Here is a 22,743-nt window from a genome sequence, read left to right on the forward strand (position 1 = left end):
TCACAGATTTACTGTAAAATAATTAAAAATTGAAAGGTTGAATGCAATAATGATATTATATGTATGTGTAATAATTTTACATAATAACTTATATATATTGATATACTATCATTATTGCCTAATAACCATATAATTTACTTCAATTTTACTTTACAAAAATAAGATGTTTTACTCTGTTTGCAGATCATCTATCGCAGTTAATGATCCAGTCAAAATCAAAATTACTCACACCAGTGATACGGATAATAAACTAAGTGTGCCAAGCGTGTCTTCTTCGCAACATCTTTGCGCTAACTTCGGAAAATCTTAACGTGAAGTTCCAAAAGATACGTTCGGGACTAAATTGGAATAATAATAATAATAATAATATAAGGCTCCATGTATTGTATGTATGCAGTGGCGCCGACTTTGGGGGGGACAGAACACTTTGCCTCCCCTCCCGCCAATAAATTATTGGGGGAGCAGTGCCCCCTCGCTTTTGAATGAGGGAAAAAATGTTTAATCCATTAAAAATGGTCATTTAAAATGCTTGTCTTTTGCCCTACAAGTTGTCACCACAATTATAAAACAGCGAAAAATTAATTTTTTTCAAATATCTTAACGGTGAAGAATTCTACATCCCACACTCTCGCATCTTCACTTTCTGCAAAGTCTGCAGACCTATTCTGTAGCTTTTTAACGTATGCGTTATAATCACAACAAATGATTTACTAGAAAATATATAATTTAATTGGCATATCCTGCGTAAAACAAAAATTGATTGTATCGATAAACAAATTAATTCCAATCTCTTTCTCTCTATATATATATACATATATATAAATTTTTTAATTTTGTTGGGATATGTTGTGGCTGTTTCACAATTTCAATTTAATTTTAATTTTGACTTGTATATTTCTCACCAAAAATTGATATTGATTATTGCTGTATGATAAGTTAATTATTATTAAATTTACTTATAAGTATTACGTTCGTGTTCAATTTGCGAATTTTATATTAGTGTTTCGTTGATAATAATAACATATGTAATAAATTATTTTAGTTTCACTTGAAAAGGACCACAACCATATGGTCAAAACGTCGTGATATTCAATAAACGACGTTATTATTACATGCTAGTTTGGTCAATTATTTCCAAAACTCCATGTACATATTTTTTCAAGAATTTTTATCGGACTATGCAGAAAGTGAAAATGCGAAAATACATATATTTTCAAGGGAAATAATCTTTATTTATTTATGTGTATATGTTATGTATGCGTGTATAGATGCATCTGTTGCGTGTATATATGCATGGTATGTAAGAAAAAAGTATATATATATATATACAGGGTGTCCGGTAACTAACGGACCAACGATTACAAGTGGATTCTTTGGTCAATTTGGGAACGATTTTTCCTCAGCAAAAATGTCGAAAAAGGTCATCATTTTTTACAACTTTCCAATATTTGTCATTATGTATCTTTATAACTAAGCCTCAAATTAAAATTTTATTATAGTAAACTCTACCTGAAATTAACCGAAGAATGTAATTATGTTAGACTTATAACTCCAAAACGTTTAGTTTTCAAAAAACCTATTTTTTTCAATCGCTTATAACTCGAAAATTATTGACTTCTCAACATTTTTGCTAAGGAAAAATCGTCTCCAAATTGGCCAGAGAATCCGCCCTTAATCATTGGTCCGTTAGTTACCGGACACCCTGTATATATATATATATATATATATCAGGGTTGGGAAAGTTACTTTGTAAAAATAACTAGTTACAGTTACAGTTATCTTATTGAAACAGTAACTAGTTACAGTTACAAGTTACCAATTTTAAAAAATAACTCGTTACAGTTACAGTTACTCAAAAAGTAACGAGTCGTTACTTTTCAATTACTTTTTAAAAATAATTATACATTATTTTAAATATAAGGAGCTTACATATTATGCACAACTACAGTCAAGTATTTAAAAAAATTCTTGAATGTAATATTGATCGATTTGCTTGCGACTTTGCGATTACCATCAATGTATGAATGACCTTTATATACAACAGTAAAAATAGTTATATATGGTAACTTACTAAATAGTAATCGCAAAGTCGCAAGCAAATCGATTAATTATTACATTTAAGAATTTTTTTAAATACTTGACTGTGATTGGTCGATTGTAATTATGTGTTGTATTATTTTATGTACGCAAAATGAAAATTTTAGGTAAAAAATTAAATTATATGAAGATCTATATATATATATATATATATGCTACTGTTATCAAAATTTAATTTAACAATATAACGGCTACCATACTTAAACGATACTTTTAGCGAATGTTTCCAAAAAAGTAATTAATAAAGTAACTGTTAAAATAGTTACTAGTTACTAAAAAAATGTAACTAAGTTACAGTTACAGATGGAGAAAAGTAACGAAGTTAAGTTACAGTTACCGAAAAAAAGTAACTGTAACTTCGTTACAAGTAACTCGTTACTTCCAACCCTGATATATATATATATATATATATATATATATCGCCGACGAATGAAATAAAAATGTAAATCATGTAAATTTAAATTTCCAGTAAATTTATTTTATTTATAGAAATAAATGATTTCATAGAAAACATTTTACACATGTTATTCTTAAAAAATATTTTAATAGATTTAAAAAATTGGTATCTCTCTTTAGAGAAGAAGAGATTGTATTGGAATTAATTTCTCTATCAATACATGTATTAACAGGCTAAATTATACTCTTCATTAATTTCTGTTTTTAATGTTCTGATATTTTAATTATTAATAATCAGAGATTTATAATATAATAGAGAAATGCAAAATGCATTTTAAAATAAGATATAAAAAGTACATTTAATAAAATTAATAACTTATTCTTTCTCGATCGCAAAGATTAAATAGTATATTACAATACTGATATCAAAAATTTAACTTGGAATAATAGCGTCTTACGTCTACATTGCAGAGTCGCGTGTATACAGATTCATAATCAGGAATTTAATAAATTTCTCCAAACTATATACACAATGTCAAGTGACCATTGTCAAGCTTCCATCGCACTGTATATTTCGAATACATAAATAATTGTATTTGTAAATATTCGATATTGATACTTTGAACATTCACATATACACAAGGCAATTATTTACAAAACGCATACTGTATCATAGACTAGATAGATTGCTGTATAAAAAAGACCGACACACATATAGAAATTATATTATTTGTGAAACTATTCTATAAGAGTATCATATTAGTTGCTCACAGACTATTCAATTATCAGAAAAACTAAAATAAAAAAATAAATACAAACTATGTGATAAGCTAATGTAATATGTCATATATATCTTTCAGATATAATCCAGAAGATATAAAATTATAATATCATAAAATATTTGATTTCTCTCATTATCTATTATTTTATTATCTCTATCATAAATGATAATTTATAGTTGTGCTTGCAAAAAATCGAAGAGAAAACATTTGAATTGTCTTATTTTGATGAAAAAGTAAAACTTTTTATAAACTTCGTGACTCACATGTTACGTTTTATGTATTAAAATATATCGACGAAAATAATCTCAATAAATTATAAAAGAATCCTTTCAATTTTTGTCATGATAAAATTCTGCCTCCTCTCCTCCTTCTTGCTCTGAACACGTCCTGACACTTAATTGCACGTATAATAGGTGTATTCTTGTGAATTCTACGTTACAGAAGGAGACGCGTCGACGACTGAAGTAATAATTCAACTCTTTTTACTGTAAAATTTTCGATTTAGTAAATACAAGAGCAGATTTACGTTGACCTTCGCTCTGCCAAACATATCCATGCAGGAGCGACCTTCGTACTGCAGCTCGAGCAATTCTTGTATACTAATGTCAAGTTTTTCCAGCTCGACACCCATAAACTTGCAGCGTACAGAGAAAACGCCGTTTCGCTCCGTCGGACTTATCTCGAATATCACGTTCTTCATCTCCGTAGGACTCAGGGACTGATCGACCTCCAACAACACGCCCTTCTCCTGCAGCTTCCAGGCGGAATACTTGATCGTCATTTTGGTTCGCAGTTTGGACAAGGTGTGAGTGTCCTTTTGCAACGCTTGATGCGCGCGAAGCGAACTCTTCCCTCGATGCAGATTCTGCAGGCAGCCTCTTATGTACTCGTTGTAGAATTCGACTTGCTCCTGATAGTACCTCGTCTTCTCCTCCAATCGCATCTTGGTCGCGCGCAGCGTCTGCAGCTCCTTGTCCCTCGCGACGCGATACTTGTTCTTGTTGCAAATATCTCTCGCTATCGCGGTTACGATGGTTTGGTAACCATCCGCGCGGGTCACCCATCCTTCCAATTCGAGTTTGTTTAGATACGCGCGCAATTGCATCTTGCAATCATTTATAGATGAAGTTTCGCGAAGTGTCGCCGACATGGACGAATCGAACAATCTTGCACACATCGGAGAAGAAGTGATCTCCAGGGATTCTACCAAGGTCGAGTTTTTCAAAAACGAAATCACCGAGACGAGTAATTCTTTCGCCTTCACGAAGAGATTGTTCAGATTCGTGTCGTCGTTCCGCGGCACTTGGAACTTATTCGTCAACACCAGGCATACCTCCTGCTTGCTGTATCGCGCTAAATTTGCCTCGTACACCACGTTGGATATTCCTAGTAAGGATGCCACGGTCGGCACCGGGCCCAGATCGTCCAGCAAATCGTGCAAAGGGTCGAATGGATCCGGCGCTATCACGTCTTCGTATCTCAACATCAAGGCATGCATCTCGCATATTTCCTGCAAAGAGACGCATATCTCTGGACTTTGTATAAGCGTGGCCTCCGTATATTCATGAATATCAAAGTGCTCCTCGAGATCCTCCACCTGACAGCAGTATCGGAAGAAGTCCTTGAACTTCTCGTGACAAGCGATTATAAAGGGATTCAAGCATTCTAAATGCGGCGCCTCTTCGCCGAAACCCTTCTTTGAAGTGGAGAATTGCAACACTTTGGCTATACTAGCCAGATTCTTCCTTTGGCAGGAGGACAAGGATCTGTCGACCGGCAACGTAACGATGTCAAAGGTATCCGGTGCCACGATCGCGGCGTTGATAAAGTGATAATAAATCAGATTACCAACAGCCTTCAGGATATCTTTCTCGGGAGCAAGCGGAAACTTCTCCGTCAGCGAGTTATAGAGGACCTTCGACACATACAACATCCCGTAAGGGATCAGATCGCGGGACCTCGTTATTCTGTTGAGAAACTCCACAGAGATCTTCTTCAACTGATTTATCGCTCTCGTGAGCGATTCCTGAACTGGGATATGTTTCAGCGCCTGCTCCTGAGACACCGTGTGAGGCATATCCAGAGACTTGCCAGACTCCATTTCCAGCTGATTTCGCCAGAGCTTGTATATATCTACCGGATTCGTCTCCATGCACAGATCCTTTTCGTCCAAGACCTTCTCGATCAGTGGACCGACAATTTGCTTCAATGATGCCTGACCATTGAACCGTTTCGCGTAATTGACCACCATCTCGCGAACCAACGGTTTGCCAGTCAGCACATCGGAAGGTTGATGACAATTGCACTTGATCTCCTCCTTCAATGCATAACCGAAGAGTTTCAGCAATAAATAGTCTTCCCTTGTATTCGATCCGAAATTGAACAGTGTCCAGATGATGTTTTTCAGGAACAATTTGTTGGATTTGTTACTAGGCGGTAAGTACAACAATTTGGATAAATATTGCGGATTCGTCTGCAACGCATAGAACAAGTGTTGATAGCCCTCCAGCATCTTACGACCTTCTTTAGTCAATGATTTGAGACCCTTATGCGGTGTCAAATCCCACGAGAGACTCTGATTTTTGCTCGCATTTTGTTCCTTCGCGAGATCATCCAGACTCTTACCATGCGCTACCACGTCCTATACACAAATACGTTTAAGTTACAATTTTAATTGTATAAATGTTTTGAATTACAATTCTAATTGTATAAATGACTAAGCTTTGAAGAAGAAATGTACCTGTAACGCTATTCTGTTCTGTATGAGTAATCCTATTTTAATGTACATGTTATTCAACTGCTCTGACAAATTCTGATTGTGCTTTATACATTGAACGACCTCGTGTTTTAATTTCTAAAACAAACGACCATCATCAGAATATATTTGATATATATTTATTATTATGATATGTAAGTGTAATAGGAAAATCAACGTACTTGTAATTCTAAATCCTTGTCGTAATCCTCTGCTCTGAAACCTAATATCGTTGAAAAGTGCCTGACCACGGGGAATGATGGTTTCTCTGAATATAATAACGAATGAAAGGCTTTCCTCGATGCTCGACCACGCCATAAAGCTTGTATCTTTATTATTTTGTCTTCCTATAATTTAAAAACAATTTTATAAAAACAAGTTTTAATTTACTGATAAGAAATACAATTTGTGTTAAAATACTTGATCTTTTAAAAATTATATTCAATGTTTACCTCTTTCTTATATCGATCTACTTTATCATTTTTATTATTTTCTTTTGCATTTAACAATTTAGTGTGACGTGATAATGCATTTAATTGTCGTTCTCTTTCCTTCAACAATTTATGATATCGTTTACGTTGTCTAACGCCTCTCCACCACGCTTGTATCATGATGATACTCCTTAGATTATCATTGATATAAATGCATCTATCAGACATTTTTTTACGTAATAGATATCCTCTGATGCAAGCTTGAAATCTGGTAAGTAATTTTTCATCGTATTTTATATAATTTTTCTGACGTTTCTCTATTATAATAGATTCAATTGTTTCCTACAAATATCAAACAAATTATTATTAACGATATATATCTTTAATTAGGTATAAAATTCATAAAAAACACGTACGTACATTTATATCACTTATAGTGAGATGATAAGTTTTCTTAATATCTGTTGGACATTCCCATGCATATCTTTTGCCTTTTAAATCGATATAGACTTCATTTCCTTCGTTGGTCGTATACGAAATATACGGGCATCTATATATTTCGCGCTACGATCAAAGTGTAATAATGATTATATAAATTATATACAATGTATGTGTTCTACTTTCTATAAAAAAAAAAAAATACCTCATACCTTTCGTTTCTGCAATTGTCGCAATGCTAGAAAATATTTCTTTTGGCATTCTTTGGTAAGCCCTTTAAAATTTTTAATCATATCATAGCTTTTGCAACACTCGAGAGCTTTTTGCATATTATTATCTTGCACATAGACGTTGATATTGTATAAAAATTGGATCACTATAAATATCAAAATAGATTAAGATCATTTGCATTTATATGATAAATTTCAGTTTAACAATCAATTAATTTAAATGCAATTAATTCCGACGTACTGTTTTCGATTTTTTCCATTTCAGATGTAACTGTTTTTGCTATGGTTTTAATATCATCCAACCATAGGTCAGATCCATCAGATTCTTTCTCATTTAAACATTTCTTAAACATCTTTAAGTAAAGTAAAGCATTGTGCGAAAACTTGGGTATATCATACTTGTCGGTTATTATTTCTAAGGCTTTCATCATAGTCTCTTGATCGTTCACCTCTACAGCTCGATTTAGCTGCTGTAAAATCTTTATAACTGAAGAAAATTATATCATATTAATTCTCAATAACATTTAATATATTATAAAAATGTCGTATCATTATATGCTATTGATATTCTTATTCTACCTTCGAAATCCTCGTCGCACTCTGCATTCACCGAATAGACGCATTGTTGAATGTCGCTATAAGTTAGTAAAGAACATTCTTCAACAGTTTTTAGCTTTACCTTCCGAAGCGTCACTAACATCTGAGTATACTTCACTTTATTAAATTCATCCAATCCCTATAATGAGATAATAATATGTTTAAATATAGCTTGTTTTTATATATCAGTAAAAATAATTATAGATTTTTTTATACTTACAGGAACATATACACCCGGGTTTGATAGCTTTTCATACACGAAATCTGGATTTTCCGTGTCCACTGCTTTAGTAATAGCAGCTATAATGGTTAATAGACGTACACTAGTCACTATGTCATTGTAAGTGAGATCAGTCTGTCAAAAACAAAAATCATCATCATTATAATTTAAGTGGAAATATATAACTGTAGTAATAATAAACAAAAAAATAATATTTATAATAAATTGTATCAAATTTTAAAGTTTCCAATTTTTCACATTCCCAGAATTATTAGATCCAAATTTAATATAAATTTGCCTATTACTGTTTCAATCAGATTCCAAAAAATTATTTGAAAAAAAATTGCATAAAATAAATATATGACATTGTATAAGATTTTCATTTCCAAGAAACAAAAAAATTATATAATATAAAGATTATATATGTATAAACTTACCTGAGATTCTGTACGATCATCTTTCATCTCCTGGTAATATAATGGAACTGCATACTCATCAATAATATGAGAGACTTCCAAATATGGACTTTGTAAAATTTCATAAAATTTCTTTTTATCCTCAGATTCTAAGGTCATATTTAGCAGTTTCACAGTTTTCTCCCCTATAATATAAATCGGGATTATAGTTTATATCTATTTGAAAAAAGAAATTTACAAAAAATTTTATTAAATAATATTAACGTTTGCGGCGTCGCTGGGCATTTTCGTTTCCTCTGTCAATCGCACTCTGAAATGTTTCTGTCCAATACTGAATGTTTTCAGATACATATGTGTCACTCCACGGGTTATTGTCCAACATCAGCATAAATTGTTGTTTGTAATCTTCAACATTTTCAGAAACTATATTCTGCAAAATAATATTTATGTTAGTGCCTTTTAATAATATAGTTTATTTAAAAAATATTTTTCTATACCTTAAAGGATAATACTGGTTCCCTTAAAGCAGTTGTTAATTCAATATCATCATGCAATACAGATGAAACAATAACTTTCAAGGCATAGGAAGCTGAAATAAATTTTCACATTATAACAAAACAAAATCAGATTACAATTTTGCTACTGATATCAAAATTTTAAATATTTATTCACCATTCACATAATTAATGTGCCCTTGTATTTCTGCTTGTGTTAATAGCTCATCATATACATCTGCTACATAACTGTCATTGAGAGACTAAATAACATGTAAATAGAAAGATTAATAAAAGTATTAAAGTAAACATAAAGATGTAAAATTAAGTATATAATCACATACTCTATTAAGTGACGCCTCTGTTTTGGCAATTTTAGCATCCAATAATGCTTCTGTATATTTTTTAATATAAGCAGGTTTGATGTTATTTAATTGTGCCTCTTTACTTTGAAGTGTAAGTAAAATTTTATCGCTATCCTGAAAATATAAATACACAGAATAATTAGTTTCTTGTCTCCAAACTTACCTTCTGTGATATAATTACTTGTGAGTAAAATAAAATGAACATACATTATCTATCAGAGCTTGATTAATCGCAATCACAGCAGCATGAAGAGCAGCTGTGTTTGTAGCAATACTGTTTGTTAATAAGCCACCTATTTTTTGGAAAGGAGGCAGTTGAATGCCATATTTTTGCAATTCTTTACTAACTGCATCTATCTCTTCATCTGAAAACATACAATAATTGATATAAGAATTGCATAATAATATAGCTATAAATATCTATCTTTCATTCAAATGAGACATTTATATATATATATATATATATATATATATATATATATATTTTTTTTTTGTTTTGTTACTCTCCTTGTATTTTCTAGATTTAGATAATATTATAGAAGACAAAATTACATACCAGAGAAGTTTACTTTTCCATACAAATCTTGCATTGGTGGTGCTTTCCCCAATTTAAATAAATGTGTACTAAGGGCATGAAGACAATATATCACTCGTGGCATATTCTTTTTATCATATATGTCTGTTGTTTCTGGCAGAAATGTCTGTAAAAAGCAAATATATTTATAAATATATTACTGTAAACAGAACCGACATTTATAATACATTAATAATATATTCTCTTTTTATATAAATAATTATAACATGAGTACATGCCAATGGTAGTTGCGTAGATGCCAAGCATTTCAGAAAATGATTTATGTTATCCGTATGACGAAATTGCAATCCTACAGCTTTGTATCTGCGCTGTTCAGAGTCATAGATTTTGTTCAGCGGTAAGACATTGGGAGCCATAAAATGACTGAGTTTAGCCAGATATACTCCATTACGAAGATTCTCTTCCAGCTCAGTTGTCGGAGGTAATGATTCTCTCAAACAAGCTTCCATCCATCTATAAATGGAAATTTTCATAAAAACTTTAATATTTGCTTTATACTTTAAAATAAAAAGAAAACTTAAAATATATTTCTTTTATATTAAAACTAATACATTACTTCTTTGCACCTTCCAGATAACAGAGATACTCATACGCCAATGTTTTTCTGCGCTGTTCATCAATTTTTTCTGCAGATTTCCCCACATCTTCTTCTAAAAATGCAATTATAAATATTTATAAGTCAATCACATGAGAATATGTCGTACATCTAAACTGTCTCTTCGTCATGTCAATGTCAAAGAAATGTTTTTCCAAAAATATTTGTCCACTCTGCTATTTCCAAATAACAAACACATAATTATACATACACATACGTAATTATAATCAATTATACCGTGATTTTCGATATTCCAACGAATGTTTGCATAGAAAAGTTTTATTTGTTCGTGCACGAGAATACATGCATTTATTATAAACTAACAAAATGAAAAGAGCGAGAGATAATAAATTATCCACATCGCCTTTTCTTTCCTTCTCACCTTTTCCATCCTCCGCCGCGTCAATCATCCTGGGAACCGAAAACAATCACGGAATCACACACGCGAAAAGCCGGAGAGCAACAGGTGAAAAACATCAAACGATACGTTATATTCCGTCGAAATTCAAATTGTCAAATTCCGCGACAGTGCTGACAACCGAAGGAGCGTAAAAATAAAATCACGATGTATCGAGTATCCAGATAGGAAACTCGCGATGAAAAAAAAGATACTTGAGAGCGCTTTTAAAATTAAAAGTAGTCTCTAGAAATAATAGAAATAATAACAGAAAAAATATAAATAATAATATAAATAATATAAATACTAATAGAAAAAATATAAAGAATAATACAAATATAATAATAATATATATAATAATAATCTAAATAATGTACATAAATAATTATTTCGAGGAACTATAGAAAACTCGCGATGAAAAAAAGACACTTGAGAGCGCTTTTAAAATCAAAAGTAGTCTCTAATAATATAAATAATAATAGAAAAAAATATAAATAATAATACAAATATAATAATAATAATCTAAATAATATATATAAATAATTATTTCAAGGAACTCTAGAGAGAGGAAATTCGCGATTTAAAAAGGACAGAGGGCGCTTTTGAAATCAAAAGTAGTCTCTAGAAATAATAGAAATAACAACAGAAGAAATATAAATAATAATATAATAGAAAAAATATAAAGAATAATACAAATATAATAATAATAATATATAAAAAAGACACAAGAGGGCGCTTTTGTGCGAAAATCGGAAGTGAAAGGGACGCCGGAAGAAGTATGAACAGCGTCGCGAGATGGCGCCGCGGGCGGAGAGGAAATTCGTGACGCTACGCTCACACACCCACCCACTCGCACTCACACGCACGTAGCTGTCATACGTACATCTATCTTCGGGGAGGAGTCGCGCGGCGGCGAATCAGCGGCGTGAACGTCGCTACTTTTCGGCTCCGCTCTCTCGCGTGAAGTTGCGTGCGGAAGCGAGAGCAAGGGCGGTGGTGGTGTGATCCGTCGTGCGGCCACCCGCATCCCGTCCCCGGGTGCATCCTGGTGAACCTGGTGCGGTCTCCTTTATTGTCCTTCCGCCCGAACCGAGGGAGCGGATGAAACGTGGCGCGCTCCTTTCCTGATTCGCCGCTTCTCTGTCATCGGCAATAAAGAAAGAGAGAAAAGAGAGAGAGAGAGAGAGAGAGAAAGGGACACGCACACACGGTGCTCCCCCGGTACGTAGGTACCGCTCCGGTCGTTCATGGCTGCGACTCGGGGTGGGGGAAAACAAGCCCTGTAACGACGTAAGATCCCAAAAGCTTTATGCAGGAATATGTCAAGTTTAAAAATCGGTAAGTCCGCGACCGGCGTTTCTACATTACGTAAATATATATATATATATATAATATACATCTGCTCGCTTCTTCGCACGATTTAGTAGCGCGTAGGTTGTGTCACATCTCGCTCGCCTCTCTCCCTCTCTTCCGAAGAGAGGGAGAGAGAAAGAGAGAAGCAGACGAGCCTTTTAGAGCAGCGATCGCTCGCTCGCTCGTTTAGAGTCACTTGTGCCATGTCTATGACTAATTTCGCTGTCCCCCTTTTTTTTCCCCTTCGAGAGAGTTTCCTCGCCCGGCGCTTTCACGGCCCGGATGTAAACGGAGATGAATTTTTTTTTTTTTTGTTGCGCATATGCGACACGGCGAGCCTCGTATGATGATTTCATATTTTTCACTCAACCCTATTCTATTTTTCCCCGTAGCTTCTTAGATTATGCGTCCATTTACGATACAGGAGGGAGGAAAAACTCGAGTCTGATCGCCGGATTTTAACGCCATCCCCCGAAGGATGCAACCGGCTTTATGCTGATTTTGGAGCAGTTTTCACCTTTCTTTCGACTTTGCCAGATTTTTCGACGCGGAATCACTTTCTTTTCTCTCAGTGAAGTGTTTTTAGATCGTGCATCTCTCCTTGAAGCTTTTTCCTCGTGCTAAGGAAATTTTCAATGTACTAGGAAAGAAAGGAAAGACTGGGAAATGTTCACCTTAGTCAAAAATGCATTTGCGTTCCAAGTCTTATTAAACTGCTCGTAACAGGATTAGATTATTCGACTGATCAAGCTCCTATAAAAGTCCCGTTGAATATATTGACAAATATATTAGTTACGTATTATATTTTTCACGCTAGTCTCAATTATATTTATTAGCCTGAGTTGTACATGCATATCGTAGCTGTATCTTTGTTATATCGCATGTGTATACATAATATAATATTAGAGTATAGATTACATATTTTTTTAGATATATAAAAATATATCATCTTTATCTTTAATTTACCAGTGAGATAATTACTAAGCTATAGATATTGATTTATTTATTTTATTTCTTTGCATTGCTTGTAATAGTTTTCTAGTTGATTTTCAATTATTAATTTAAGTTAAATATACAAGAGTTTAATTGAGTTGGAATTGTCATATATATTTATCGTGAACAGATGTTACTCTATTTCAATCATGAAATATATTGCACATTTAGAGAGATAAAGATTTTTGAAAAGTAAACAGGCACATATATAGGGTGAGTCACTTGACATAACACAAAATCTGCAATTATTCTTATCATAATGAAAATCTACTTATAATATTAATCATTTGACTTCACATATCATTGGACATTGTTATTAATATAAGTGCAATCATAAAATTACTATTATTCGTTTTTATAAAAATTATAAATGTTATATTCTAGATAAAAAAGTTAGATTGACTCGCTCTATTAATGTATTTATATATATATATTAAGTATTTTAAATATAATATTACAATTACAATATAAAGTTGAGAAAGTTTTATCAAACTTGTCTATCTGATAATCTTGTGCTAATGATAGTTATTTTATTTTTTTCAAAGTGTTGGTAATGCACTTGCTTGCGCTACCCTTGAGAACGATGGATTCTGACCAAAGAAATCAGCAGGTGCATCAGCACTGAACACAAAAAATAAGCAAAAATAAAATAATGCCTGCTGCACTTACGCCGTCGACTCTGTACAAGCAGACTTAAGATTTATTGAAGTAGTACGTGAGTAGCAGCTACTCACGCCACACTCTCAGCTGTACATATAAATTTAAATACATATATATAATATTGTCGTGCATATATATATATGTATTTATTCTTTCGCACATGGCAGCCATGAAGCATGGTACGTTTTATTTTATTTTGTACGCTTTGCTTTGTATGTAAAACTTCTTTTAATTCGATATATCGATGATGTTCATCAGGTCTATTACCCTTCACGATGATTTGAGTTTTACGTATATTTTGCAAATTCATAATTTCAGTTCCATGTATAGTTCTAAATTTAGTTGCAAATTTTCCAAAAACTATATTGAAACAACTTTTGTTTCCATCTTTGATACTTTTTAATCTACAAAATTGATTGCAGTGTATATGATTGATTGTGTGAATAATTGATTTTGTATACTGGTTGCGTAAATTTATAAAGTACATGTTATTGTTTCTACAATCAGATATAGTACTTGTGTGTGTGTTTGTGTGAGAGAGTGTGTGTAGAATTTGGTTTTACAATCCTATTATCAGAAAAAAAGTATATCAACCTGATGAGCTTTCATTATAATTTTACAAAATTGTTCAGTAGGTAAATTATTCCTATTATTTATAAACTGTACAAAACAAATAAAGAGAAAGAGGAGGTGATAATTGACAACTTGATACTATTGAGCAAAGGAAGAAATTAGTTTAACATAATGATTTCTCTCTGATGTACAATTTCCTACTACAATGTACTAATAATTACAATACATTTCAGGCAAGACGAGTCAAGACGACGTATGTTACGTTGTCGCCAAGTATGATTACGGGGCACAGGGCGCCCAGGAATTAGATTTACGTAAGAATGATCGCTATCTGTTGCTGGACGATTCGAAACATTGGTGGCGAGTGCAAAGTGCGAGGGGACAAGCCGGGTACGTGCCGAGCAACTATGTTAAAAAGGAGAAGCCCTCGTTGTTCGACAGTATTAAGAAGAAAGTTAAGAAGGGCTCCGGCTCCAAGACTCTGCCATCCAGTAACTCGCCGTCTCGTGCAGTCGAGTCGCCTATTATGGCGCGACGTCTACCGGCTGATCCTAGCGAAGCGATCGGCACCGCAGTCGTCAAGTATAATTATCAGGCACAACAGGCGGACGAGCTGTCCCTCGTGAAGGGCACCAGGATCCTGATACTGGAGAAGAGCAACGATGGTTGGTGGCGAGGCCAAAGCGGCACCCAGGCCGGCTGGTTCCCGTCCAACTATACCCAGGAGGAGGGCGACGCCGACGACACGCTGCACACGTACGCGATGGCCGAGAATGTGCTCGATATCGTGGTGGCCCTTTACTCGTTCTCGTCCAACAACGATCAAGAGCTGTCGTTCGAGAAGGGCGACCGCCTCGAGATCCTCGATCGTCCACCGGCGGATCCGGAATGGTACAAGGCGAGAAACAGCCAGGGACAGGTCGGGCTGGTGCCGCGCAATTATCTACAGGAACTCAGCGAGTACTTGACGCAACCGTATCGCGAACGTGGTATGACGAGCAGCGAGATCAGTCAGGGGGATTCCCTCGAACGGAGGCCGGATCCGGGCGGCGATCGGCCGCATCTCGTTGGTAAACCTTGGTACTACGGTAGTATTACGCGTTCGCAATGCGACACGCTGCTCAATCAACACGGCCACGATGGAGATTTTCTAATCAGGGATAGCGAAACCAACGTGAGTAATATACAGTGAATATACGGCTGTTGTCGCAATTTAAGGTTCCTGGATCCTTTGCCGCGGCTATATTAGATTGTGACGTCAGAGACGAGAATGCACACGTTGAATGATCGGCGAAGAGCCAGGAGCCTTAAAAAAAATTCAATGTTTCAAGATTTAACATTTAATTGCTCCAGTTTATTGTACCCACAAAGAATGCGCATATAATACAAAAATATAATATAATATATGAGATGGTTCGCCATTATGAACGCTTTGCTCATCGTTGTTAATTATTGTCAATTTTTAGATGGGTGACTATTCGGTATCCTTGAAAGCACCGGGACGTAATAAGCACTTTAGGGTACATGTGGAAGGAGCGCTATATTGCATCGGTCAAAGGAAATTCCACACGCTAGATCAGCTTGTAGATCATTACCAGAGAGCGCCAATCTACACCAATAAGCAGGGCGAGAAGCTGTACTTGGTGCGCCCATTACCAAAAGGCAATGCCAGTAGCAACGGTTGCTAGATGAATTCGTGCCATGATGATGATGAAGAGAAGACAGTCCATGCGCTTTCAGATGTATCGCTAAGATACGCGACGCCTGCCTAGTAATATCAATATCATCATACACATCTCGTACGTTTATACATAACATAATTAATATAATTGGTCTACACTCGTATATTAGTGTTTCTCGATTGTTTTTTCCATTTATACAGTGACATATATACATCTAAATATAATTTATTACTCTAAGTGAATCTTTTACACACACATTCTCCTCGGAGCTTCCAAACTACTCGATTAAACGAACAAGGAAACATAAATATGGCAACTATGTGAAACTAATTGACAACACAACAAGGCTTATATCTTTATATTCATATGTAATTGTAATACGCGAACCGACCATGTTATTACAATTAATAATATATTACAACTGCATATAATATAGACTGCGCAAGTGTAATGATCAAGTAATAATTAATTATCATGCAATTATGAACGATTAAGTGGATCTCTACTCTAGAAACTATCGGTATTGAATTATAACAAAGACTAAGTGTTCATTTGTGATTTTGTATTTATTAGAAGTTTTTAAGTAAATAAACTGTATTTAAGTGTGCATAATAAGACAGAATGTGTATTCTCGATTTTACTTTTTCATTATTTCATTTTTAATATAGTAGATTTATATAATATACAGATATAATATAAATATATACATATTTCAAGACTACAATATATTAGGCTATGATAATCATTTTTTTCTTCTTTTTTTCTAGATATATATATATATATATATATATATATATATATATACATATTTATACTCCTATTTTTAAGAATAATGCCCCAAAAGAAAAAATTTGTCTAATTTATTAAAAAATTTCTCATTAGGAAATTGGAGTAAAAGAAATACCGCTATAATGAGTAATATTTACGCATTTAGTAACAAATATTAATCTCTTTATTAACGTGTATATTATATTTATAAATAAAAGTATTATTTTATTTATATAGAGATGAGATTGGTGCTCCTGGAGATAGACGTTAATGGCACTAATTGCCAATAAGATCACACACTCACACGCACAATATATATAAACATACATATATATATATGTATATACATATATGTGTGTGTATATATATAAATAAAACAATTTGCCTAGTCTAAAATATATTTTAGTTTTGCATTTAGTTTGTTCGTAACTCCGTTAAAAGCTTATGCGTACATAATCATAAGAATGGATTCTTCGAATTCCTCGTCATATTGCTTACTCCCATACCCACCTGAAATTGATAATGATTAATGATTAATCCGAATGTAGCGAGTAAAAAATATCTCGACTTTTTACTTAAAGAAAACTTAATTTACCATAAATGGGTTTGCATGAACTGTCGGTTGCCATAACGGCGTCATAAGTTGACTCAATTGAAGTACATCCCCGTTGCTAGATGCACCAATGCCTATCCACTGTGAATCTGAAAATTTATTTTTCCAATTTATTCGATTAAAATAGAACTAATATTTTGGCAAACTAAAAGTACTTTGTAATAATAGGGATATAACTTTGTAACAGCACGTCTCCTCTTTAACTTCCTTTGATTCCCGAGCTTTTTTTCTTTTAGACTGAAAGTCATCAAAGTGTGTGTTTTACAAGTTAAACATAAAAAAATGTATGAAAAATTTTACGAAATATATATTTGATAGTGTACACGTTAATAAACTCATTACGTAAAAATCCTGTAGCAATTGTATTTTCCATAAAATTTTGACATAGGAAAACACATATTATTATCCATTATACAAAATACGTACCATTATTTACAGGAAACTGAGTTGGTTTAAACGGATTTGCAGGATTGCAGAGAGAATTATCGACGGATTGAGTATTATTATTGTTGATTATATTCGCAGACGGTCGCCATAAATCTCCACCCGCGAACGGGTTCGAGATGACATGCTGATGATTACCTACTCCTATACTCCACGTAGCGTTCGATGCTGCAATTAAAGAGTGTTTTGTATCCTTCAAAGCCGATTGCATAATGTTAAAGCATACAACCGATAATTGATCGACGCTTTGTCTCGCCTCGTAAAGATAATATATATTCACCATTCGTATTATTTGCATTCCATGTGGACTGCATTCCTGCCGTCTCCTCCTTCAATTGCGTTTGCTTCATCAGCGAGTCTAAGTCTTTCAGTGCCGCATAACGATCCTCGGAGGGTGGCGCGTGCGCTCCGTTGATCGTGGAACCGACTTGATTAAATACTGCCGACGTTTCCATATCTGAATGAGATAAAATTCTTCATTATGATAAAATTCTTCATTATATGTTGACCAGTTGATTTACGACATATATATATATACACACATATTGCCGTTCAAAGTTTGCATACACCATTAAAAGGATAGATATTATTAAAAAATTTACTTTTATTGATGTAATTTATTGTTAAATTAAAAATGATTATTTTTCCTAGTATTTATTTTTATAACATTTATTAATCATTTATTAAAAGATTATTTTGTAATACAAAAATTATAAAAAAATCAAGTAAAATAACATTAACTTTAATTTAACACACTTTTACCAAAAAAACTGTTAAACTTTCTTTTTATAGAAAAAATGCATCCTTGATTTTAGTGATCCATTTTTATAAGTTGTACCATTCTTTCTATTAATTTATTAATTAAATATTTACGTATCCACTCTGGAGAGAGCACAGAAATAAATATTTGTATTATACCCACGCTTGATATTTCTGTCAATTCTTTTATTAGAAATCGGAAAGATTTAAATATTTAATATAAGTTATAAGTAGATTGATTCATAACAAGCTTTCTGGAGAGTTAGAGAGAGTCCTGTTAATAACAAATTATATAGATGTATAGGCAGGTGTATCCAAATGTTTCGCCGGCAGTGTATATACATATAAAAGGAAAAAATATATATCTTTTTTTTTTAATACTCACTACTTGAATTATTAAATATCGGATTATTGTCAAAGTTAGCGAAGAACGTCGGCTGCGACGTGATCGGTTGCTGGCCAAAGTGATTGGTGGTCGGAGAGCAGAAAGGGTCAGAAGGAACCTTGCTGAAATCGGCAACGAAATCCGTGGAGAAATTATTCGAACTGTTTGAATTGTTGGAATTGTTCAAATTGTTTCTCAGCTCTGCGTTGTTGATTGACTTTTGACCGACTGACGCATTTGGGACCCTGGGAATAACGCTGCTGTTGCTGCTGTTGTTAGTTGTAGATTTTTGCTGGACTGTATTCTGATCCGCAAGCGAAGGATCGAGGTAGTATCTCTTTAGCTCGTACTTGGCGCTCATCAGGTCTTTCATCTTCTGCTCGTCCTTTGTGTCCAAGTTCAGCGGTGGATTCATGTTCATCAGACCTAGCCAGACTCTCCGGCAGTAATCGTTACCATGTTCCTTTATAAAATCTATCTCCTCCTGAGTGAACGTCGCCATAGAAATGGATTTCACTCTATGTGGTGGAGTCAACCCTCGTCTGAAAGATACAAATAAATTTTAGAGATTGAGGGATCCTCAAATATAAATTTTAGCTGAACAAGCACATGACAAATGTAACTTTGTAATCATTGCTACGCAGCAAGAATTCATTTAATTGCAAGTGTCTATATGTACTTTCACTTTAAACTCTCTTGACAATATTTTTATATAATTCTTAATTTTTATTTATAATTAAAATTAATTTATAATTTTTAAATATTTAATTTTATTTTATATTAGATATATATATATATACATAATTAAATATTTAAAAATTATAAATTAATTTTAATTATAAATAAAAATTAAGAATATATATATATATAATATTTAATATAATAATCTTAGAATAATCAATAATTATAGAAGCATCTTTAAAGGTCTCGCTCAAAAAATATTTCATATACATGTGTGTGTGTGTGTATATATGTATATATAAAATTTTTTATCATCAAAGTTATCAGAAATGTGTGAAACGGGAAAGAGAGAGAAACAGAAAATCTGCGGAAAATCGATGAGCGCATGCTCGCATAGAGTTGCAATTACAATTGCGTCATACAATTATTCTGACGTTGTTCAGCCCCTTCCCCAGCTTTCCTGCTGTCACCGATTTTGTTCCCTGCAATTCGCTCTGCTTTCCAAATCATTAAAATATTCCGTGTCGAGTATAACAGCGGCTCGCGTGCCACTAATACGACGTAGGAAGACGCCGTACTTTATATAGTAGCTGATGATGCAGTAACGAGATTTAAAAATTCGCACGTGCGCGCGCGACCACTTGATCGTGTATGACGCGCTGATTAAAGAGCGCGAGTCGATAACGCCGCATTCGTATCACGCGTGAATCTTATGATATCTTAAACATGAAAAAAAAAAGAAGAGAAAGATAGAGAGAGAGAGAAAGAGAATGCATTATTTTATCATTTTTTCTGCGCTATTTACGCGCTAATATAATTATTGCGTCGCGTATTACACGCAACATTTTGACCATTGATAAACTCAGAATTACGCACAAAGGGAAAACGTCAACGGCTGCTGATAACGACAACTTCCTGGCTGCTGGATCGCGCCGATGCTCAGAGCGATGACTCATTAAAGTCGACAGCACACTCTTCTCTTTTTCTCTCTCTCGCTCTCTCTCCCTATAATATATATCTAATTTTTCTAGATATATTACATATTATTTATCTATTATTATTTTATCTATATACTTATCTATATCTTATCTATATATTCTTACATTTCGACAGCGTACATTTCGACATTTAGGGCCTATTTTTCCAACTTCTCGGTAAGTTTTATCTGATAAGTAGCATATTTTCGTCTCTTTTCAGATAAGTTCTAAAAAAGGGACAAAGATATGCTACTTATCGGGTAAAACTTATCAAGAGTTGGAACCATCGGCCCTTAATGACATCAGTTTGCTACTTGGGATGTTATTTTATCTACATATATCTATATATTCTTTTATATATATATATATATATATATATATATATATATAGATATATTGTAAACAAATAATGTGTAATATATATAGAAAAAAATATATATATGTAAAGAATATATCTATTCTTTTTTGTGTCGCAATGAGATGTAAAGAAGCTTATACACGTGTATGTCGCCTGAAGCTGCTTCATATTCATTTCACACACGAAGAAAAAAAAGCTGCGTATATAGTTCTTCCTATTACACAGAGGCTCTCCAAGGATCAACATCGTACGCGATGGAATTTCGTCGATCGCGTTTTGACGGGATCAGCGAATTTTCTCTCTCTCTCTCTATTTATAGCCCCTACACATCAGAGCGGGCCAGGATTATGATTTAGAATGAAATACGCTATAGACGAGACCTGGCCCCGATGATATATACCGTTGATTAACACTTTGCTGTCCCACCTGCAAGGTCCCGCAAGGTTTTTTTTTTCTTTGGTTATTGTGTGGCTCTCTGTTCCCGTTTCGCGTTCTTTCTCTCTTTTTACGGGATTATCGAATCAGAGAGTTTAAAGCCCTGGTGATGCGACAAATGCGACGCTATTTCTCTCAAAACGTTGACATTTCTCAGCTCAATGTCACCGCGAGGGATGATGATGGTGACGATGATGATGACGATGATGATGATGATGATGATTTTTATTATTATTATAATGATGATGATGATGATGATGACGATGACAATGATGATGATTTTTATAATAATAATGATGATGATGATGATGATGATGATGATGATGATAATGATGATGATGATGATGATTTTTATAATAATGCTGGATAATGATGATGATGATGATGATGACGGCGTGAAAACGACTTTACGTTTAGTTGCGGTGTCCCGGATTTCCCCAGAGTGCGCAGGCCGAGGAGGAGAAGAAAGAGAAAGAGAGAAAGAGAAAGAGTGAGTGCGCCTGGCTCCGGAGGACTCCTGGAACCGGAGGTAGGAAACATCCTCGAAGCTGACAAAGAGAGAGAGAGAGTTACTTACAGCATACCAGAGCAAGAAGTGCAGACGAACGAGCCGATCGTCATGTTGACGTAAGTCGGCCCGCGCTGGTTGCAGTCGAAGCACTCCTTGTTCCCCGGCTGGGAGACGAACTCGCGGAGCGTCTTCAGGTTCCTCTCGTCCTGCTTTCTCTTCGCGGACGCCATCGCGGACGCGAACGCGCGAATTCACCGGGGATCGGCCGATTTACTCCGAAGGGCCGACCTTCTTGACTCCTTCAAGTTGTTTGCTCGCACCTCGGTCCCGCTGGGTTCGGAGTTCGGACACCAACACGGACACCCGAACCCGGGGTTAAAAGGGGATAGAGCGTGCTAATCAAACCAGGAGATCGCGCCGCGCCTGCAGAACTGACGGAACTGGACGGAACCAATTGCGATGCGCCCTTCTGTGACGTCTCTCTCGGTATCTCTCTCTTTCTCCTATCCTTCGACCATTCATCACATAATATTCAAGACCGACCGGCGTTTCTTAGATTCTTGCACGAGTGACAGATGACGTGCAATAGGAAATGAGGATTGACTAGTGACATTTTTGTCCCTAGATGACAAGCTCTCCTATTGGTTGTCGAATGTCGGGAAAGAACGAATTCTTCGTTCGATTATATAGTTTATGACTGTATAATTCGTCGCGAGTTTTTTCTATTTATATGTTGAATAATA

At 34.3% G+C, this 22,743-nt stretch overlaps 4 protein-coding genes across 10 annotated transcripts in view; 2 read left to right on the forward strand and 2 right to left on the reverse strand.

Annotated features, from left to right (window-relative positions):
• The window catches only part of Hmgcr (HMG coenzyme A reductase), a 29,961-nt gene extending 26,782 nt beyond the window's left edge, over positions 1 to 3,179 (forward strand). For all 3 annotated transcript variants that reach the window (XM_029312877.2, XM_029312875.2, XM_029312878.2), the window contains exon 9: positions 184 to 3,179. In XM_029312877.2, the coding sequence (XP_029168710.1) occupies positions 184 to 310 (127 nt within the window). In that variant the 3' untranslated portion in view covers positions 311 to 3,179. The remainder of the gene's footprint in view (positions 1 to 183) is intronic.
• Positions 2,976 to 11,947, reverse strand: LOC114938800 (ras GTPase-activating-like protein IQGAP1). 2 transcript variants are annotated; one of them, XM_029312884.2, is made up of 19 exons: positions 11,692 to 11,947; positions 10,373 to 10,466; positions 10,035 to 10,269; positions 9,778 to 9,922; positions 9,429 to 9,586; positions 9,201 to 9,335; positions 9,035 to 9,119; positions 8,860 to 8,951; positions 8,627 to 8,792; positions 8,384 to 8,547; positions 7,947 to 8,081; positions 7,709 to 7,865; positions 7,371 to 7,616; positions 7,112 to 7,275; positions 6,882 to 7,025; positions 6,483 to 6,803; positions 6,213 to 6,377; positions 6,016 to 6,129; positions 2,976 to 5,916 (listed from the first exon to the last, which is right to left on the reverse strand). In XM_029312884.2, the coding sequence occupies exons 3-19, from the start codon at positions 10,263 to 10,265 to the stop codon at positions 3,748 to 3,750; spliced, it is 4,791 nt and encodes a 1,596-aa protein (XP_029168717.1). In that variant the 5' UTR covers positions 10,266 to 10,269; positions 10,373 to 10,466; positions 11,692 to 11,947; the 3' UTR covers positions 2,976 to 3,747. The 2 variants fall into 2 exon arrangements, with proteins under 2 accessions (XP_029168717.1, XP_029168716.1); XM_029312883.2 differs by lacking the exon at positions 11,692 to 11,947 and adding an exon at positions 10,794 to 10,931.
• dock (SH2/SH3 adaptor protein dock) lies at positions 11,662 to 16,704 on the forward strand. Of its 3 annotated transcripts, XM_029312888.2 has the most exons (5): positions 11,663 to 12,146; positions 12,554 to 13,367; positions 13,700 to 13,993; positions 14,621 to 15,561; positions 15,854 to 16,704. In XM_029312888.2, the coding sequence occupies exons 3-5, from the start codon at positions 13,975 to 13,977 to the stop codon at positions 16,073 to 16,075; spliced, it is 1,182 nt and encodes a 393-aa protein (XP_029168721.1). In that variant the 5' UTR covers positions 11,663 to 12,146; positions 12,554 to 13,367; positions 13,700 to 13,974; the 3' UTR covers positions 16,076 to 16,704. The 3 variants fall into 3 exon arrangements, with proteins under 3 accessions (XP_029168723.1, XP_029168721.1, XP_029168720.1); XM_029312887.2 differs by lacking the exon at positions 12,554 to 13,367; XM_029312890.2 differs by lacking the exons at positions 12,554 to 13,367; positions 13,700 to 13,993 and having other exon boundaries at positions 11,662 to 12,146.
• On the reverse strand, positions 15,720 to 22,464 carry drongo (Arf GTPase activating protein drongo). Of its 2 annotated transcripts, none has more exons than XM_029312885.2 (6): positions 22,067 to 22,464; positions 19,039 to 19,580; positions 18,175 to 18,351; positions 17,877 to 18,062; positions 17,433 to 17,539; positions 15,720 to 17,347 (listed from the first exon to the last, which is right to left on the reverse strand). In XM_029312885.2, the coding sequence occupies exons 1-6, from the start codon at positions 22,228 to 22,230 to the stop codon at positions 17,294 to 17,296; spliced, it is 1,230 nt and encodes a 409-aa protein (XP_029168718.1). In that variant the 5' UTR covers positions 22,231 to 22,464; the 3' UTR covers positions 15,720 to 17,293. The 2 variants fall into 2 exon arrangements, with proteins under 2 accessions (XP_029168718.1, XP_029168719.1); XM_029312886.2 differs by having other exon boundaries at positions 22,074 to 22,139.
• Between the last annotated feature and the right edge of the window lie 279 nt (positions 22,465 to 22,743).

This window comes from Nylanderia fulva, unplaced genomic scaffold (assembly GCF_048542155.1).
Source record: "Nylanderia fulva isolate GAGA-0341 unplaced genomic scaffold, ASM4854215v1 Scaffold48, whole genome shotgun sequence".
Classification (NCBI taxonomy): domain Eukaryota; kingdom Metazoa; phylum Arthropoda; class Insecta; order Hymenoptera; family Formicidae; genus Nylanderia; species Nylanderia fulva.

Coding starts and splice junctions, on each gene's coding strand:
- LOC114938800 (XM_029312883.2), bottom strand. CDS start 10,821: ATGATTGACGCGGCGGAGGATGGAAAAG. Junction 7,026..7,111: donor GACAATTGCAGAAACGAAAG/GTATGAGGTATT, acceptor CTTTGATCGTAG/CGCGAAATATATAGATGCCC. Junction 6,378..6,482: donor TAGATCGATATAAGAAAGAG/GTAAACATTGAA, acceptor TTTAAATTATAG/GAAGACAAAATAATAAAGAT.
- dock (XM_029312890.2), top strand. Junction 15,562..15,853: donor TCAGGGATAGCGAAACCAAC/GTGAGTAATATA, acceptor GTCAATTTTTAG/ATGGGTGACTATTCGGTATC.
- drongo (XM_029312885.2), bottom strand. CDS start 22,230: ATGGCGTCCGCGAAGAGAAAGCAGGACGAGAGGAACCTGAAGACGCTC. Junction 18,352..19,038: donor GATATTTAATAATTCAAGTA/GTGAGTATTAAA, acceptor TATCTCATTCAG/ATATGGAAACGTCGGCAGTA. Junction 17,348..17,432: donor TTCATGCAAACCCATTTATG/GTAAATTAAGTT, acceptor TATCAATTTCAG/GTGGGTATGGGAGTAAGCAA.